The 21,063-nt window shown below is 40.9% G+C and overlaps 1 protein-coding gene across 2 annotated transcripts in view; it reads right to left on the bottom strand.

Annotated features, from left to right (window-relative positions):
• Positions 1-20,769, bottom strand: part of HPS3 (HPS3 biogenesis of lysosomal organelles complex 2 subunit 1) — a 45,808-nt gene extending 25,039 nt beyond the window's left edge. For both annotated transcript variants that reach the window (XM_082839202.1, XM_082839203.1), the window contains exons 1-5: positions 20,462-20,769; positions 6,319-6,810; positions 5,598-5,769; positions 5,409-5,494; positions 1,873-2,065 (exon numbers count right to left, since the gene is read on the bottom strand). In XM_082839202.1, the coding sequence (XP_082695328.1) occupies positions 1,873-2,065; positions 5,409-5,494; positions 5,598-5,769; positions 6,319-6,810; positions 20,462-20,678 (1,160 nt within the window). In that variant the 5' untranslated portion in view covers positions 20,679-20,769. The remainder of the gene's footprint in view (positions 1-1,872; positions 2,066-5,408; positions 5,495-5,597; positions 5,770-6,318; positions 6,811-20,461) is intronic.
• Positions 20,770-21,063: the final 294 nt, after the last annotated feature.

Consider the following 21,063-nt stretch of genomic DNA (forward strand, 5'->3'; position numbering starts at 1 on the left):
CCCCTCGCTTTCTAAACATGACTTTCACCAGTTTAGTTCTCCAACTACTTTTCTCTGTCTACACATTCTTGGGGTCATGATCACTACTTTGATAATGAGCTCTTTTTTGTTGGTAATAAAAATATCTAACCTTTCCTCTTTTCCCTAATCTTCAGTCCTATGTGTCCAAAAACCTATCAACATTTCCTCTTGGTATTCCCTAAGCACCTCAAACTCCAATGTCTAAACCAAACTTTTCTTTCACCCCATGCCACAGCAGCCTCCATTCTTTCATAAAAGCAGGCTCAAAACTGATGGGTTTTCTCATGTCTTCTCCATTCCCAGTATCCCACTAGACATCAAGTCTTGTAATTCTCTCCCATCCATGCTTGCTTCTCTTCTCACTGCTACTGCCCTGCCCAAATGCAACCCCTCATTATCTTTACTGAACCATCCCAATAGCTCATTATCTATGTTCAAACCATCCTCCACAGTGGCCACCACTCATTTTCCTAAAGCAATGCTCTATTCACATCCCTTTCTTTGGTCAAAATCTCAAAATATTCCTTAATTTCCAAAGCCCTGAGCTCTCTCTCAAGCACTGTTTTCCCCATTTCTCTATGTTTCAGCTCCTTTACATTTAAAGGACATAACTACACAACACTTTGGAAATTAAAAAGACTAGCTACCTCCACACTGTTCGTTTAAGGAACACACAATAGCATTTCTCCCTACACCAGGGAGTGAGAAGACAGGGGAGTACCCCCGCTAGGAGTGGGTGTCAGAATCTCCAGGTGCATCCTGTGCTGTGTGAAATACACTCCAGCACCTGCTGGAGATTCTGATATTACCACTCAGTTGAAAACAAAACAAAACAAAAATGACTGTCCTATGCAATTAATTATTGGACACTCCTGCAAACCTGGACATAGCTTTGTTTATAGCTTTCCCTCTATCTTAGAATGTCTTTCTCTTCCAATCTCTATGTGTCAAATTCTAACTAGCTTCCGGGCTTCACTTCAAACGCAAAAACCTTACCCGTGTGACTCAGCCAGAAGTAATTTCCCTCCTCCCACAGCCTACGCCCCTTTCACGAAGTCTTAAGACATTTTTCACTAATCTCCTAGTGTTTGCGTCCCTGGTCTCTGGCCCTCTCTTATGTTGTTGCTTCAGAAAGCAGATGGTGTGCCTTATTCACAGGTGGTTGGCCAGAGGGCTTAATGCAGTGCCTTGACTATAATCTAAACTGAAAAAACAGGAAATAAAACCATAAGCATCACTTACTGCTGAGATAAAAGGAAATGACATTAAAGCCCTGCTCAGGAGCCCAGTTTACATGCCAGATTACTAGGGTAAGGCAACTCAGAAGACATCCACCACCAGTTAGCCACATGACCGTGACCACCCCCAACCTCTGGATCCTTTCCCCATCTACACTATTCAGAGGGTAGAATCAGGCAGTCTTTCTGGCCTCTTGACAGTCCTACACCATTATCAATTAACTCAACTCATACGGAAAAGATAGGACAGCAGTGAAAAAAAATTAGGAAATCTAAAACGAAGTCTAAAGAGATGCCCTGACTGGCCCCACTGACCTTTCATTAGAATTCCCTATGAAAATCTTCCCTCATGAAGAACTTTATACTTCCTTAGAAAGATCCCCATCCAGGCTAAGAAAATAAAACAAAGGCAAAACCGGAATCTACATCTCTGACATTGAAAAGGCAGGTATGGGCCATTAAAAAAAAAAGAACAAAAACCCCACAGATGTATATCATTGATGTACAGTGCCATACAACGGTGCACATAATTCTCATTTAAGGATTTAGAAAGCACCTCAAGAATTTACAGAGAAATAAGTGACTCAGAAGCCAGCAAGTGACTGGAACATACCTCGTGATGACATGCAAAAACTGTGGTGTGAGCACCGCCTGCTGAGACTTCTCAGGATACTGGTAGACTGACATTAATTCAACAGATTTGACAACCATGTACAGATAGCCCACATGAGGTAATGAGAAAAAACAAAAGAGGCTCAGCAACTCTTTCTCCTGAGATGAATGTTTTCTCTCAGAAGTAAGAGACCCTGCATGAAGAAAACAAACAAAAAAACAAACCAACCATGAAACCAGTAAATAAAGGGAACCAATATTTTGACTTTTCTATGCAAAAAAGTCTATAAATGGAGAACCAAAGAGTTGCTTAGGGGAAGTTGCTCTTTATATAAGAATGCCAGTAAAAAAAGAAAAAGGAGGGCTTCCATGGTGGCGCAGTGGTTGAGAGTCCGTCTGCCGATGCAGGGGACACGGGTTCGTGCCCCGGTCCGGGAGGATCCCACATGCCGCGGAGCGGCTGGGCCCGTGAGCCACGGCCGCTGGGCCTGCGCGTCCGGAGCCTGTGCTCCTGCTCCGCAACGGGAGAGGCCACAACAGTGAGAGGCCCGCGTACTGCAAAAAAAAAAAAAAAAAAAAAAAAAGAAAGAAAAAGGAGTGATATAATATCACCATTTGAAACCCCTAATAAATTAACAGATCTAGGTGATCACCATCAATGGTTGTCAACCATTGATTAACCAATGGTTGTTAACAAAAAGAGCCAACCTAATACTATGTACCTTCCAAGAGAACTCAACACTACTTGTGTTACCAAAAAAAAAATCATGATCATCACCATCACCTGATCAAGCCTGTCTAGAACAGCGCCGTCAATAGAACTATAATGTGAGTTACATATGTAATTTGAAGTTTTCTAGTAATCACTTTTTAAAAAATAAAAAGCAGGCCAAATTTTAAAAATATATTGCATTAATCCAACACATCCAAAATATTATCATTCTAATAAGCAATCAATAAAAAATTGAAATATTTTACATTTTTTGTTGTACTAAGTCTTTAAGACCTAGTGTTAATTTTACATTTACAGCATGTCTTAATTTAGACTAGTCACATTTCAAAGTGCTCAGTTGCAACATGTGACTAATGGCTACCGTACTGAACAATGCAGTTTTAGATCAGAGGGAAATACAGGGGATACAGGAACATGTTAAATGACACCGTGGGGAGTCAATCAGCAAAATCCAGATTGTGGGAAATTCTGCAGTAATAGTGCAGTTTCTTGCTAACTAAATTGCAAAGAAAAAAGAAAGCGAGGGGAAGGTAGAGCCTACATATTAAAAGAGACATAGAAGACATCAGAACCAATTGCAACATATGAACCTTACTTGAAATCTGATTCAAACAATTGCAGAAAAAATTGTTTTAGACAATCAGGGAAATTTGAACAACTGACGGGTATTTGATGATATCAAGCCATCTTTAAAAAATGTGAAATTACATTTGGGGTTTGTTTAAATAAAAGAATCCTTTTCTTTTAGAAACACATGCTGAAATATTTAGAGATGAAAAGGTATACACTCTTGGATTTGCATAAAAATAATCTGGCATGGGGTGGGGGGTGGTTATGAGGCAACACTGTTGAAGTTGTGTGATGGGTACACAGGGGTCACTGTACTATTTTCTCTACATCTGTGTGCTTGAAATTTTTTATAATCAAAATGTTTTTAAAAAAACATATAGCTCTGATTGATACCCTTCAAGGACACCATCAATAACAGAAGAAAGTTCAATTATGGCACTTCCACAACTGGCCCAAAGCAACTGATCCAGTTTCTACTTCCTCTTCTTTCCTACACACATCTGTGCTCTAGTTAGACAGAGCTGCTTGCTGGTCTCCAAACACACATGATGGTTTTACACCTTGCCTGTGTTGGTTCCCTTTATGTAATACCTTACCAAAATGTCCAACTTCTAAAAATTTTACTCATCCAGCAGGGCCCAGCTCATACATGTACTACCCATCCCCTCATTTGTCCACTAAGTAAACATCCATCAGACACCTCAGACACCTACTACGTGCCACTGTTCCAGGTTCTGGGTATACCACAGTGCACAAGACAAAGTAACTGCATTCATTCTAGTGAGGGGGAGTGGGGTGGAGAATAAACAAACTCTGCAGTATGTGGAGAGGGAACAGTTTAAATAGAGAAGTCAGAGAAGTTCTCTGTGGCAAGGTGATACGTGAGCTGTGAATTGAAGAACTGGAAGACACCAAGTAACGCAAGCTCTGAGGGAGGTTCCTTCTGAGCACTGGAAGAGTAAATAACAGGTCTTAGATAAGAGTGTGCTCGGTGTATCTGAGGAAGAAAGAAAAGTCACATGGATGGAGAATTGTAAGAGGGTGAGGGACAAGAAGAGCTCCGAGTCAGGGTCACGGAGGCCATGAAAAGGATTTGGGCTTTTGTTCCAGGTGCTGGGGGAAAACCCTGGATAAAGAGCTAACCCTCTAAGGTGGCTGTGTGCCCTCTGGTCTCCTGCCTCGTGTTACACCTCCCTCTCCCTTGCTTCTCTCAGTTCCGCAAGCAAAGATTCTCCCTCGGCCACAAGGCTTTCACTGCTTCCTCTGTACCAACCCTATCCCCAAATCGGCCCCTATTCACTCTGCAGATCCTCTTTCTCAGGAAGCCTTCCCTGACCCCAGGAGGAGGTCAGGATCTTTTGTTATACACTCTCGAGACAGGGTTCCTCTCTCACAGAGTGCTCAGGTCAGAGTGTAATTGTGTACTCTTTCTTGTGATCATTCCATTCATGTCTGCCTCCCCCCCACGAGACAACAGGCTCCCTGAGTACAAGTACTCCGCCTACTTTTGCTCATTATTGGTTCCCTAGTATTCAGCACAATACCCGACATAGTAGGTACTCAGTAAATGTTTGCTAAAAGAAAGAAAAAAATAAGGAAGGTTATAAACCCATTTAATCAGCAAAATATTCCTATCTTTCCCTAGGCAACTCCTAAAGATATTAAGCGGGCCAGGACTAAGTACAAAACTTAACAGTGATTCTTAATCTCGGTTGCCCATCATATTGCTGGGGAGGTTTTAAAAAATACTGATGCCCAGGCTGCATAGCTGATCAATTAAGTCAGAATCTCCAACACGTAAAGAGTGGGCAACAGTATCTTGAAAAGCGTCCAAGTAAGGCCAATGTGCAGTAAGGTTGAAAACCACCTCTCTAAATGGATTTCCATTCATTCAGTCCACATTCTCCCACCTGGCTCACAAGGCCATCATAAGCAGCTCTGGCAAATGACCCAGCTGGACCCAGATGAACCTTAGCTATAACAGGGCTTCCATTTCCCTTTTGGGACCTAGAGACCCTTTCAAACAGGGAAATGGGTTCTGTCAGTCACATCCTCTCCATGGCTTCTCCTAGCAGTCACGACTTCCCTTTCTAGCACTTACTGTTATTTGCTAAGGAATCTGCCCAAGGCCACAGGGAGCCTCAGTAGAGGAACCTAATCTATTTCCCACACCGGTCTCCCCTCCCGTCCGAGGGCTTTTTCACCTCATTGCACTGCAGCACTGTCATACTTACCAGTTTGGTAAATGGGCAGCAGCTGAAGTGAATGCAACTTGATGTCATCCGACAAGACACAGGATGAAATATCAGGAGCAAAACGTCTGTGAGTTTAAAGAGAGAGAGAGGGGGGAGAGATCTAATTTCCATGTACTTTAAGTAGGTAAATATATATTAAACGCTGGTGAATAAAAAGCTTTCTAGTACCTATAGAGCAGGTGCTGAACGTGTAAATATTTTATTTTTTCATCAGCTAATCCTGTTGACTCCAGTGTAACAGCTATTCCACACTGTTTGCTTTTTTCACCAAGAAGTTCCATGGGCTTTTGGCAGATAACAAAATCATCTGACTCAAGCTGCAAAGTCTCATTACTGATGTCTTCAAAAATAAAATTGAAGAAAATTATTTAATAACTCCAAGTACCCCTCCAACGCAAATTAGATTGCACAATATCCCCCCACCAATTAAACAGACATAGGAATAACTTATGCACACACATCTCACGTATTTATAAAGCACTATGATTTTGAAAAGTCTCAGCACTTGCTCATTTATCCCTCACAACTGATGAAGTACAATGGGCTATTATCATCACCCCCATTTTACACACGAGGAAACTGAAACTCAGAGATGGTATTCCTAACCCGAGGTCATTCAGCTAGTAAACATGAGGACTGGGTCCAGAACTCCTCATCCAGCAGCAGCTGTTTCATTATTTCTCATAACAAATATATGTTGAAATACATTTACATGCTACAGAATAAGATATGGGCAGCCAGATGATAAATCCAGATCCCATGTATTAGGAACAACTACATCATAAATAATGTGGCTTGCAATATACATACTAGAGCCTTTCAGAGATTGCCAGAAATAAGGGTTTTCTCTGCACCCAACACAAGAAAGTAAGCTAAATTCATTATTTACCTTCTGACAGTTTCACTGGATTGTTGGTCTTATGTGGATGGCGGTTAACACGCTCTCCATTTTTGGGGTCTGACTCCAGTTTTAGGATTAAAACCTCTAAGTCTGACATGACAGCGACATATCCAATACAAAAAGAAATTTCAACAGGGGTGATATTATCTATATGGATAATTAAAGAGCGCTCAAAGTCCAATATTGAGAATTCTTCATTAATGATCTGATACTTCAAACTAAATAAAACTAACTTATTTGTGCAGCCAACAAGAAGGTCTCCTTTCACAGGGCAACAGGAAATGCACAGGGGGGCCTCAGAAAGCGGCATTTCCACAATAGACATCTGGTCTCTGAAGGTTTCACTGAAGGGTGCCTCCACGTCGTGTCCGACCATTCGGATACACACTCGGGAGTTTTCAGTCCTTTTACTTCTCCAGTTCACATAAGCGCGCAGAAATGTAGCTTTGTTTTTCGCTTCAATTGCTACCAAATAGTCTCCTGAGAAAGAAATAAGATTATACTTAGAATTTGTAATTAGAAACCACCACTTACCTTGCACCATGAGAAGGAACTATAACTGAATCTAATGTGAATGTTTGAATTAAAGATTGACTAGAACGAAACTCTAAGTAACAGGATCTTAGGTGTATTTTTAACTAATAGACATTTAGATTCTGAAATACAATTTCCCCCCATTTTAATGTCTTAAGATAACCCATTAATTATTCATGAAGCTTACAGAGAAATTCTACGATTTATTCCTATGAGAGCTCTAAGTGTTACTGCAGCTCTGAATCTACAGCTCTAACGAAGTTCTCCTGACATAAAGAGTTTGGTATTAGTGTGATGTTAAAATCAGGTGTAAATTCAGGAACTCTGAAGAGGTTAGCAGAACTTATACTACAACCCTTCCCCTTCCCACAAAAGTCATATCTTTATGTCAACTCTGAGAAACAGGATAAAGCCATACATATTAAATAAAATTTCAATCCAAGTTAATTTTCCCTTAATTGTTGATTTTCTTGGATTATTTTAAATTACAAAGTAATTTTGGAATCACACTTTGTTGTGAGAAGTCAAAGTGATAAAGAGGTGCAAAATGAAAAGTAGTATGATCTCTCCCCGGCAGTCCGATCCACGAGGAGACAATGTTAACACACACAGCCTAAACCCGTGTCCTTCTAAACCTTTCTTTCATATAAACCTAGATCATAGAGTGGTAGTTTGTCATTTCTGTGTTTTTACCAAAATGGAATCACACTAAATATATTTAACAATCTGCAACTTTAAAAAATTACCAATGTATTACCAAAAGATTACCAAATATCTTTCCCTCCAGGTTAGAAACATGGATATCTAACATCCTTTTCAACATCTGCAAAATATCCTGTATGTATATGTGCCATAATTTATTCAACAATTCCCCTACTGAGATACTACATTCAAGTATTTCCAGGGTTTTTTTGCTACTATACTTTATACTGTAAGAAATAGGCCTATACCTCTATATTTATTTAGGGGCAGGGGTAAGTTTCAACGGCATAGATTCTCAAAAGTAAGACTATCAGGTCAAAGGGCAGGTGCATTTTTAACACATATTGCCAGATTATAATCACAATTATGTAATAGAGATTCATGTTGTCACGAGCGCTGTTTAAACAGCACTATTTTCCCACATCTTCACTAGAACTGACTCCATGTGATGGGGGAAACATGGACTCTAATGGTTATTATAATTTATATTTTCCAGACCACTTATAAAGCTGGCCATCTTATCCTATGTTTATTCAGCCATGTATAATTTCCCTTCTGCAAGTTATCTACTATTTTATTAGGTTGATTTTTCTTATCGAGGAAGAGCAGCTCTCTGGGTAAAAGTGGTAATTAATCCTTCATTGGCCATGAAGAGCAAATCATTTTTGGTAGTCTATAGTTTGACTTTTGACTGTGCTATGGTTTGACTTTGTATGGCATCTTTTACAATATGTAACCAGCTATGTATCTTTTCCTTCTTGGCTTCTGTGTTTGCTAACTTGCTTAAACAGTCTCTTATGTTCTCCAATTACATAAACACACACTTACATATTCTATTTTAGTGGTTTTTTTAATTTAATTTTTTTTTTTTTTTTTGGCTGCATTGGGTCTTCGTTGCTGCGTGAGTGCTTTCTCTAGGTGCAGCGAGCGGGGGCTACTCTTCGTGGCGGTGCACGGGCTTCTCACTGCGGTAGCTTCTCTTGTTGCGGAGCACAGGCTCTAGGCGTGAAAGCTTCAGTAGTTGTGGCACGCAGGCTCAGTAGTTGTGGCTCACAGGCTCTAGAGCGCAGGCTCAGTAGCTGTGGCGCATGGGCTTGGTTGCTCCACATCATGTGGGATCTTCCTGGACCAGGGATCGAACCCGTGTCCCCTGCTTTGGAGGGCAGATTCTTAACCCTGCGCCACCAGGGAAGTCCTCATTTAAATTTTTAATCTTTAGAACTTTGTGGGTCAGAGGGTATAAGTCAGTGTTATTCTGAAAAGAGAACTTACTATATGCTAAACATTATTAGGTAAACAAGCCCTTTTCCAATGAATTGAAACTGAAATGCTGCTGTTAGCACACGAACTTCCCATATACAGATGCAGCAAGCAAGCGGGGGCAGCCCCTTTCTGCAGACACCAAGTGGGCTGGCCAAGCCCCTCCTCCTCCAGAATGAACCAGTCTTCAACAGAAGCAAACCTCCTGTGCTGGTTCCTTTGATGCCACAGAGGTGGAGCCTGTACCTGTTCTCTCCCCAGAGATCTTGGTGGAATGTCTAAATATACCCTGCAGGCCCCATACATTTGCTCACTCTGTTCCAGAGAAGCAGTCTTATGGAGTTGGGGGCAAAAGATGCCTTGTGGCCTCCATCTTCCTTGAATTCCCTCAGTAAATACATTAAACAAAAATTTTTATTGTGGTAAAATATAAGTAAAACTTACCATTTTCACCATTTTTAAGTGTACAACTCGATGACATTAAGTACATTCACGCTGTTATACAGCCATTACCACCATCTCCAAAACTTTTTCATCTTCCCCAAAACTCTGAATCCATTAAACAATAACTCCCCATTCCTACCCTCTGTACACGGTTTTTATTACTTACATAATACAGTATAGCACCAATGCTGAACAGCATGATTATGTGCAATACATAAATATGAACTATTTGTACACATCTGCAGATCTAACTCAGAACTAAGGTACATAAAATTGAAAGCAAAACTAAGTGCATTAATAATAAAAGCGAGGGGCTTCCCTGGTGGCGCAGTGGTTGAGAGTCCGCCTGCCGATGCAGGGGACACGGGTTCGTGCCCCGGCCTGGGAAGATCCCACAGGCCGCGGAGCGACTGGGCCTATGAGCCATGGCCGCTGAGCCTGTGCGTCCGGAGCCTGTGCTCCACAACAGGAGAGGCCACAACAGTGACAGGCCAGCGTACCGCAAAAATAAATAAATAAAAAATAAATAAAAGTGAGGGGGTGGAGTCAAGATGGCGGACTAGGAGGACGAGGAATTTGCATCTCTGCATGACCAAGGCACCTACCAGGTACCGGTGGGGGATCACGGACACCTAAGCGTACAGGAGGAACCACCAGCGACGGGTCCTGAGCCTAGGCACCGCCCCATGCTAAAATGTCACCCCCCCACTGGCCTAGGTCCCACCCCACCCTAAACCCCACCCTTGCCTAAATTCCACCCCTGCCTAAACTCTGCCCCCACAGCCAAGACTTTTTTTTTCTTCTTTACTCTTTTACATTGGGGTTCTGTTTTACCTTGCTGATTCATTATTGTTGATTCATTTATATTTTTATTTTTCCTAATAAATCTTTTATTTTTCTAACTTTATTTTATTCTTTATACTTTGTTATTGATCTCTCCTTTTGGCTTGTTCCCCCCCTTTTTTTCCTTTTCTCTGTTGCAGTTTTATTTTACCTTGTTGCAGTTGTATCAATTATATTTTTATTTTTCCTAATCTATTTTTTATCTTTCTAATTTTCTTTTTTATTCTTTGATATTGTACTGATCTTTTTTTTTCTTTTCTTTTCCTTTTTTTTTTTTTTTGCCACAACACAAAGCTTGTGGGATTTGGTTCCCAGACCTGAGGTTGGGCCCAAGCTCCTGTGGTGGGAGCTCTGAGTCTGAAAAGCTGGGCTAAAAGAAAACCTCAGACCCCAGGGAATATCAACCAGAGTGAGGCCTCCCAGAGGTCCTAATCTCAGCACTAAGACCTGGCTCTGTCCAACTCCCTGCAAACTCCAGTGCTGGACGCCTCAGGCCAAACTACCAGTAAGACAGGAATACAGCCCCACCCATCCAAAAAAAAAAAAATGAAATGACAAAAAAATATGTTACAGGCGAAAGAGCAAGGCAAAAACCTGTAAGACCAAATAAATGAAGATGAAATAGGCAACCTACCTGAAAAAGAATTCACAGTAGTGATAGTAAAGATATCCAAAATCTCAAAAGCAGAATGGAGAAAACAGAAGAAACATTTAACAAGGATCTAGAAGAACTAATGAGCAAATAAACAGTGATGAACAACACAATAACTAAAATTAAAAATGCTCTAAAAGGAATCAATAGCAGAATAACTGAGGCAGAAGAATGGATAAGTGAGCTGGAAGATAAAATAGTGGAAATAACTGACAGGGAGCAGAATAAAGAAAAAATAATGAAAAGAATTGAGGACAGTCTCAGAGACCTCTAGGACAACATTAAACACAGCAACATTCAATTACAGGGGTCCCAGAAGAGGAAGAGAAAAAGTAAGGGACTGAGAAAATATTTGAAGAGCTTATAGTTGAAAACTTCCCTAACATGGGAAAGGAAATAGTCAATCAAGTCCAGGAAGCACAGAGAGCCCCATACAGGATAAACCCAAAGAGAAACATGCCGAGACACATATTAATCAAAGTATCAAAAATTAAATACAAAGAAAAAATATTAAAAGTAGCAAGGGAAAAACAACAAATAACATACAAGGGAATCCCCATAAGGTTAACAGCTGATCTTTCAGCAGAAACTCTGCAAGCCAGAGGGAATGGCAGGATATACTTAAAGTGATGAAAGGAAAAAACCTACAACCAAGATTACTCTACCCAGCAAGGATCTCATTCAGATTCCATGGGGAAATTAAAACCTCTACAGACAAGCAAAAGCTAAGAGAATTCAGTGCCACCAAACCAGCTTCACAACAAATGCTAAAGGAACTTCTCTAGGCAGGAAACACAAGAGAAGGAAAAGACCTACAAAAACAAACCCAAAATAATTAAGAAAGTGGTAATAGGAACAAACATATCGATAATTACCTTAAATGCAAATGGATTAAATGCTCCAACCAAAAGACATAGACGGCTGAATGGATACAAAAACAAGACCCATATATATGCTGTCTGCAAGAGACCCACTTCAGACCTAGGGACACATACAGACTGAAAGTGAGGGGATGGAAAAAGATATTCCATGCAAATGGAAATCAGAAGAAGGCTGAAGTAGCAATTCTCATATCAGACAAAACAGACTTTAAAATAAAGTCTTGTAATAAATTACAAGAGACAAAGAAGGACACTACATAATGATCAAGGGATCAATCCAAGAAGAAGATATAACAATGGTAAATATTTATGCACCCACAATAGGAGCACCTCAATACATAAGGCAAATGTTAACAGCCATAAGAGGGGAAATCAACAGTAACACAATAATTGTACGGGACTTTAACACCCCACTTTCACCAATGGACAGATCATCCAAAATGAAAATAAATAAGGAAACAGAAGCTTTAAGTGATACATTAAAAAAGATGGACTTAACTGATATTTATAGAACATCCATCCAAAAGCAACAGAATACACTTTCTTCTCAAGGATTCATGGAAAATTCTCCAGTATAGACCATATCGTGGGTCACAAATGAAGCCTTGGTAAATTTAAGAAAATTGAAATCATACAAGTATCTTTTCCGACCACAACGCTAAGAGACTAGATATCAATTACAGGAAAAAATCTGTAAAAAATACAAATACATGGAGGCTGAACAATACGCTACTAAATAACCAAGAGATCACTGAATAAATCAAAGAGGAAATCAAAAAATACTGAGAAACAAATAACAATGAAAACACGATGACCCAAAACCAATGGGAGGCAGCAAAAGCGGTTCTAAGAGGGAAGTTTATAGCAATACAATCCTACCTCAAGAAACAAGAAAAATCTCAAATCAACAACCTAACCTTACACCTAAAGCAATTAGAGAAAGAAGAACAAAAAAACCCCAAAGGTAGCAGAAGGAAAGAAATCATAAAGATCAGATCAGAAATAAATGAAAAAGAAATGAAGACAACAATAGCAAAGATCAATAAAACTAAAAGTTGGTTCTTTGAGAAGATAAACAAAATTGATAAACCATTAGCCAGACTCATCAAAAAAAAAAGGGAGAAGACTCAAATCAACAAAATTACAAATGAAAATGGAGAAGTAACAACTGACACTGCAGAAATACAAAGGATCATGACAGTTGACAACAAGCAACTATATACCAATAAAATGGGCAACCTGGAAGAAATGGACAAATTCTTGGAAAAGTACAACCTTCTGAGACTGAACCAGGAAGAAATAGAAAATATAAATGGACCAATCACAAGCACTGAAATTGAAACTGTGATTAAAAATCTTCCAACACACAAAAGCCCATGACCAGATGGCTTCACAGGTGAATTCTATCAAACATTTAGAGAAGAGCTAACACCTATCCTTCTCAAACTCCTCCAAAATATAGCAGAGGGAAGAACACTCCCAAACTCATTTTATGAGGCCACCATCATCCTGATACGAAAACCAGACAGAGATGTCACAAAAAAATAAAACTACCCAATATCACTGATGAACATAGATGCAAAAATCCTCAACAAAATACTAGGAAACAGAATCCAACAGCACATTAAAAGGATCATACACCATGATCAAGTGGGGTTTATCCCAGGAATGCAAGAGATTCTTCAATATACACAAATCAATCAATGTGATATACCATAATAACAAATTGAAAGATAAAAACCACATGATAATCTCAATAGATGCAGAAAAAGCTTTAGACAAAATTCAGCACCCATTTATGACAAAAACTCTTCAGAAAGGGGGCACAGAGGGAACCTACCTCAAAATACTAAAGGACATTTATGACAAATGATGATCCAACATAATTCTCAACGGTGAAAAACTGAAACCATTTCTTCTAAGATCAGGAAGAAGACAAGGTTGCCCACTCTTACCACTATGATTCAACATAGTGTTGGAAGTTTTAGCCACAGCAATCCAAGAAGAAAAAGGAATACAAATCAGAAAAGAAGAAGTAAAAGTGTCACTATTTGCAGGTGACGTGATACTATACACAGAGAATCCTAAAGATGCTACCAGAAAACTGCTAGAGCTAATCAATGAATTTGGTAGAGTAGCAGGATAAAAAATTAATGCACAGAAATCTCTTGCATTCTGATACACTAATGATGAAAAATTTGAAAGACAAATTAAGGAAACACTCCCATGTACCACTGCAACAAAAAGAATAAAATACCTAGGAATAAACCTACCTAAGGAGACAAAACACCTGTATGGAGAAAACTATAAGACACTGATGAAGGAAATTAAAGATGATACAAACAGATGGAGAGATATACTGTGTTCTTGGACTGGAAGAATCAACATTGTGAAAATGACTATACTACCCAATCAATCTACAGATTCAGTGCAATCCCTATCAAACTACCAATGGAATTTTTCACAGAACTAGGCAAAAAATTTCACAATTTGTATGGAAACACAAAAAACCCCCAATAGCCAAAGCAATCTAAAGAAAGAAAAGTGGAGCTGGAGCAATCAGGCTCCCTGACTTCAGACTATACTACAAAGCTACAGTAATCAAGACAATATGGTACTGGCACAAAAACAGAAATATAGATCAATGAAACAGGGTAGAAAGCTCAGAGATAAACCCATGCACATAAGGTCACCTTATCTTTGATAAAGGAGGCAAGAGTATACGATGGAGAAAAGACAGCCTCTTCAATAAGTGGTGCTGGGAAAACTGGACACCTACATGGAAAAGCATGAAATTAGAACACTCCCTAACACCATATATAAAAATAAACTCAAAATGGATTAGAGACCTAAATGTAAGGCCAGACACTATCAAACTCTTAGAGGAAAACATAGGCAGAACACTCTATGACATAAATCACAGCAACATCCTTTTTTGACCCACCTCCTAGAGAAATGGAAATAAAAACAAAAATAAACAAATGGGACCTAATGAAACTTAAAAGCTTTTGCACAACAAAGGAAACCATAAATAAGATGAAAAGACAACCCTCAGAATGGGAGAAAATCTTTGCAAAGGAAGCAACTGACAAAGGATTAATCTCCAAAATATACAAGCAGCTCATGCAGCTCAATATCAAAAAAACAAACAACCCAATCCAAAAATGGGCAGAAGACCTAAATAGACATTTCTCCAAAGAAGATATACAGATTGCCAACAAACACATGAAAGGATGCTTAACATCACTAATCATTAGAGAAATGCAAATCAAAACTACAATGAGGGGGGACTTCCCTGGTGGTGCAGTGGTTAAGAATCTGCCTGCCAATGCAGGGTACATGGGTTCAATCCCTGGCCCAGGAAGATCCTACATGCCGCAGAGCAGCTAAGCCCGTGAGCCACAACTACTGAACCTACGCTCTGGAGCCGGTGAGCCACAACTACTGAGCCCGCATGCCTAGAGCCTGTGCGCCACAACAAGAGAAGCCACCGTAAAGTAGAGTAGCCCCTGCTCGCAGCAACTAGAAAAAGTCCACGCACAGCAAGGAAGACCCACTGCTGCCAAACATAAATAAATAAATTTATATAAAAAACAAAACTACAATGAGGTATCACCGCACACCAGTTAGAATGGCCATCACCAAGAAATCTACAAACAATAAATGCTGGAGAGGGTGTGGAGTAAAGGGAACCCTCTTGCACTGTTGGTGGGAAAGTAAATTGATTCAGCCACTATGGAAAACAGTATGGAGGGTCCTTAAAAAACTAAAAATAGAACTACCATACAACCAGCAATCCCACTACTGGGCATATACCCTGAGAAAACCATAACTCAAAAAGAGTCACAGGGGCTTCCCTGGTGGCGCAGTGGTTGAGAGTCCACCTGCCGATGCAGGGGACACGGGTTCGTGCCCCGGTCCGGGAAGATCCCACATGCCGCGGGGCGGCTGGGGCCGTGAGCCATGGCCGCGGAGCCTGCGCGTCCGGAGCCCGTGCTCCGCAACGGGAGAGGCCACACAGTGAGAGGCCCACGTACCGCAAAAAAGAAAAAAAGTCACGTACCACAGTGTTCACTGCAGCACTATATACAATAGCCAGGACATGGAAGCAACCTAAGTGTCCATCAACAGATGAATGGATAAAGAAGATGTGGCACATATATACAATGGAATATTATTCAGCCATAAAAAGAAACAAAATTGAGTTATTTGTAGTGAGGTGGATGGATCTAGAGTCTGTCATATAGAGTGAAGTAAGTCAGAAAGAGAAAAACAAATGCCATTTGCTAACACATATATATGGAATATTTAAAAAATGGTTCTGATGAACCTAGGGGCAGGACAGGAATAAAGGCGCAGAGGTAGAGAATGGACTTGAGGACATGGGGAGGGGGAAGGGTAAGCTGGGACGAAGTGAGAGAGTGGCATGGACATATATACACTACCAAATGTAAAATAGATAGCTAGTGGGAAGCAGCTGCATAGCACAGGGAGATCAGCTCGGTGCTTTGTGACCACCTAGCGGGGTGGGATAGGGAGGGTGGGAGGGAGATGCAAGAGGGTTATATGTATGCATATAGCTGATCCACTTTGTTATACAGCAGAAACTAACACAGCATTGTAAAGCAATTATAATCCAATAAAGATGTTAAAAAAAAAAGAATAAAGCGGAAAACTAGGACTGAACACTGCAATAAATCAGAAGTAGTGCCTCGAGTACACAGACACTGACAACAGCATTCTACTCTGTCTCTGTGAATTCATAAATTGAATAACACAATATGTCTTCTTGTGTCAGGCTTGTTTCACTTAGCAAAATGTCTTCAGGGTTCATTTGTGGTGTAGCTTGTGTCTGAGTTTCATCCATTTTTAAGGCTGTATGGATATCGTACATTTTACTTACCTGTCAATGAACATTTGGGCTGCTTCCACCTCTTGGCTCTAGTGAAAAATGCTATGAACACTGGTGTACAAATATCTGCACAAGTCCCTGCTTTCAGTTATTCTGTGTACATACCCAGAAGTGAAATTGCTGGATCATATGGTAATTCTATAAATTTTTTGAGGAAACATCATACTGTTTTCTACAGCAGCTCTATCACTTTCCACTCCTACCACCAATGTACAAGGGTTCCAATTTCTCCACATTCTCATCAACACTTGTTATTTTCTATTTGTTTTGATAATGGCCAACCTAATGGGTATGAAGTGGTATCTCACTGTGGTTTTGATTTGCATTTCCATGATGATTAGTGATGCTGAGCATCTTTTCATGTGCTGGCTGGCCACTTGGAAAAATGTCTATTCAAATCCTTGGCCCACTTTTGAATTGGGTTGTTCTGTTGTTGAGTCATAGGAGTTCTTTATATATTCCGAATATTAATCCCTTATCGGGTATATGCTTTGCAAATATTTTCTCCCATTCTGTGGATTGCCTTTTCAATCTGTTGACAGTGTCCTTTGATGCACAAAACTTTTTAATTTTGATGACATCCAATTTTTCTATTTTTTTCTTTTGTCAGTGCTTTGGTGTCATAGTCAAGTTACTAAATGAATTTTAAAACTAAGAATATTTGTTTAGTTATAATAAAAGCTTTTTATCGTGTGTCTATAAATATATGCTTATTTCATTGGTAAAGTCTATATATCAACTGTTTTATATATAATTTGCAAACTATAGATAGTGCCTATGCTGTCTTGTATTAATATGTTTTCAAATTAATAACTTGTCTTACAAATGATGAACTAGAACTTGCTGTGTCTACCTGGTAAGCCTTTTGAACAGAGCTTTAGAGTTCTCTCAGTTAATCCTCACAACTCTTCAAGACATTATATCCTTCTCCATTTTATAGATCAGGAATCTGAGACTCAGATAAGCTGAGTAACCTGCCTAAGGCAACACAGACAACAAATGGATGGCATTGGGGTTTAAACCTTGATCTGGTTAGCTCAAAAGCCAATGTTCATTCCACGCTGCCTCTCAAAATGTTCCAAAGGAGATATAAGTCTAGAGGATTCTGTGGAGGTTATAGCCCTTTATAAGAGAAAGGAATTAAACTTTTTAAGGTATTATGTGCCCAGGGTCTTATTTTACTTATTTTACAACAGCCTGTCTTCATCAAGTAAATTAAAAAATCATCCTTATATTGATCCTTAAGCTGAGAGTCATTGATTTTTTTAAAAAATAAGTAAACTTTTCCTTTTATGCACAAGATCATAAACCTGGTTAACACTAATACCAGATTAAGGAAAAGGCTGCACTCCTATGACAAAATGGATATCAGAAGGTAGAAATAACATACAGTGTATGAAAATATGTTTTATGATTTTAAAAAAGTTGAGGGAGGGTAGGGCTTGGGGGGAGATAATAGACATTCTAGGGCTCTTTAATGTACTTGTGCTAAAGGACAGGCAATGAGGGTCACAAGGTCTTGTCCTCTCTGCCTCACCACCTCCAGACACCCCATAAGCAAGTGTCCAGCACCAGAGCTCCCCACACAGCACTCAACCCTGGCCACCAGGTCTTTCTCCCTCGAGAGCGAGTTCTCACATCTCCTCTTCCTCCCTTCACACACAAAACCTATATTAAATTTCCATTACTGATGATGATATTTAGGGCCCATCCTTCAAAATTTTGACCTACATTCTAATACCCCCAAACTTTATGAAAGGAGACTGGCATCCTGCTCATTAGAAATGGAAAAACAACACAAAAACTTGAAAATGTTTTCTGTTTGGATAAGAGACCTGCAAAGCATTTACAGTAAATATAAATCCCTGATCTAAGATTCACTTTGACAGGGTGGGGGGGTGGAGGAGACCCTGGGCTCAGAGCAGGAATCCCCATGTCCATGTCACTGTGAGTGGAAGGACAGAGACAAAAAAGAAAAAGCTGGAAAGTGTAAGACGAGTTATCTGGATATCAGCATAGCTAGGAGTCCACTACCTGTGGATTGATAGAAGCTGTACCCAGGCATTGCCTTCCAGCTGAAAGTTACCCTTGAGCTATCTGACTCATGCTAATGCCATACCACAGGACTCCTGAAGTTTCTTAAGACAGCCAACTGAATTACAAAAATATCTTTGTTTTTCAAGGCTTCAGTACCATACTACTCACCGCCTACAGCAGCCAGTAAGGCTGTAGGTCAGTGATTCTCAACCCTGACTAAACACCAGACTCACCCGATGCTGGGCCACACACCCCAGGAAACACAGTTTCTCTAAGGTCATGGTTCAGGAATTGGGTGTTTTATACACAAGTAGTGGCATCAGAGGATTCCCCAGAATCACCACTACTGACAGGCAAGAAAGCTAGAGGTTTACATAACGCCTGCCACTTCCAATTCTAGATTAAATGTCCATTTGGAAGACAAATGGTACAAGTCATGTAAACAGTGTCTGCATGTCTGTCTCTCCCTCACCAGCAGACACACACATACTAATGTTGAAACTGGTGAGTTTGCCACTCAGCAGAGCTCTTGAAGGTGAGAACTCCTGGGTCTAAAAAGGAGGTGGGATGGGGAAAACTACTAATATTGTGAAATGATTAGGAGAGTAATATCATAAAACATACCAAAATCAGAATCTTCTGCTGAAAGAGAACTTACAGATCTAATAAGTGGTTTTCAAACTGGTCTGTGGGCCTGCAGGCCCCTATTACATCTTCACTAATCAAAAAGAAAAAATAATAACAGTATAGTAAGTTGCCCATAAAGAAAGACATCCCATGTTTGGAGCTAAGTGTTTCTCCTATTATCAGTATAAATAACGATGACGGTAAACAGTAGGGCTTTTCAGTTTTTTAAATATATAAATATATATTAAATATATATCTTTACTTGACAGATACTGTGTATGGTAGCCCCACAATTCTTTGCTGATCCACAAAATTCCAATGTCTGGAAATCACTGACCTAGCATTCAAATTACTTCTTTTTTTTTTTAAACAGACACTGAGACCCAAAAGTTTCCATAAACTCACATCTAATCAGTTGCAGACAGAGTAGCGATTAGGCAGAGATCTCCAATCCTCCGGGTTCGTGCTCTCCACTTTATTAGTAAAGTACCTCAGCCAAAGCCTTTTCCACCCTAAATACTGCAATTTACACCTTTACACCCCTCTTGAAAAGCAGGATTCAAATTTTAAGTGTATTATCAGACAGTTAAAAGAATCCTATGGTGAATTTTTCTGTCATCTTAAGTACCTAGTTTTAAATGTTGGATTTTTCTAAAATAGGGATACACCCACACAGTACCCCCTTGGCACTGCTTCACGTTTCTGGTGGAAAAAGAGTAGTGGATGCTGTTACCCTGTTTGGGGAAAAAGGGGTCTAAGACCTGAGCTCTATGTATACAGATTTAAAAATCAGCATGTAATGTGAGCTTTCAAAAATCGACAAGAAGTAGACAAAGGACTGGCCATAAGTTGGAATAACTGTTGAAGATGGGAGTAACTGGGGGTTCAGGATACTATTCTCCCTACTTTTGTGTGTACTTGTTTTCTATACGAAAAGAAGTTTATTTGGTTTGAAGTGTCTGGGTTGAGTGGAATCCAGCCACCCAACCAAGGTACTTCCCGGCGAGGACGCCAGAAAAGCAGGAACAATCAGCGTCCCCCGCCCACCAAAGGCGGGCTCTAATCTGTGGTTGCCAGGACAGCCGCACAGCGCACAACTTCCATCAGCCGCCAGACCTGGCAAGACCGTCCGGCAAGCACAAAGTACTTCCCCATCCAGAGCTATAGGCGTCGCTCGGTCCTCTAGGAAGGAGGCCCCAATCCGGGGCCCAGGAGCCCCCTGACCCCACCGCTACTCACCGGCCTCACTGTAGGCCAGGCGCAGCACCCTGCCCAGCGTGGAAAAGGCACACCTTGGCTGGCACAGCCCCTGGCCGGCGACTGCGAACGCCTCCACCTTGCAACCGGCCGCCACGAACAGCGCATCGCGTCCCCCGCCGCAGAAGCGTTCAGGCTCCAACTTGCAGGGCACCACCTCCTGCGACCCGAACGGGTGCAGGTTGTACAACTGCACCATCTCAGCAACCTGCTGCGGGTCGCCCGGCGGTGCCCGCTCCGGCCAGCCCGCCCCGCGGGGCACCCGGAGACCGCCTCGCGGGACGCGGAGGCTGGACCACTTCCGCGAGCAAGTGAGCTGAGCGGAGTCACGTGAGTGCCAGCAGGCCCGCTAGCGGCTCGGATTCTTAAAGAGGCCGCTACCGGGCGAGGGTGGAGCCGGAGGAAAGGTCGCGCCCGCCCCGGCCGTCGCCGCGCCCCGCAGGCCCTTAGTTCTTTGGCCTTGGACCAGGCCACTCAGGGCTGACCACGCCTCCGCGCCCAGGAGTTGGTGGGCACAGGGGTCACTGTGTCCTTCCCTTCGTCTTTTCACGTTACTGATTTGGACCAGGCGAGATGCTTAGACC

This window comes from Leucopleurus acutus (assembly GCF_964270905.1).
Source record: "Leucopleurus acutus genome assembly, chromosome: 5".
NCBI lineage: Eukaryota > Metazoa > Chordata > Mammalia > Artiodactyla > Delphinidae > Leucopleurus > Leucopleurus acutus.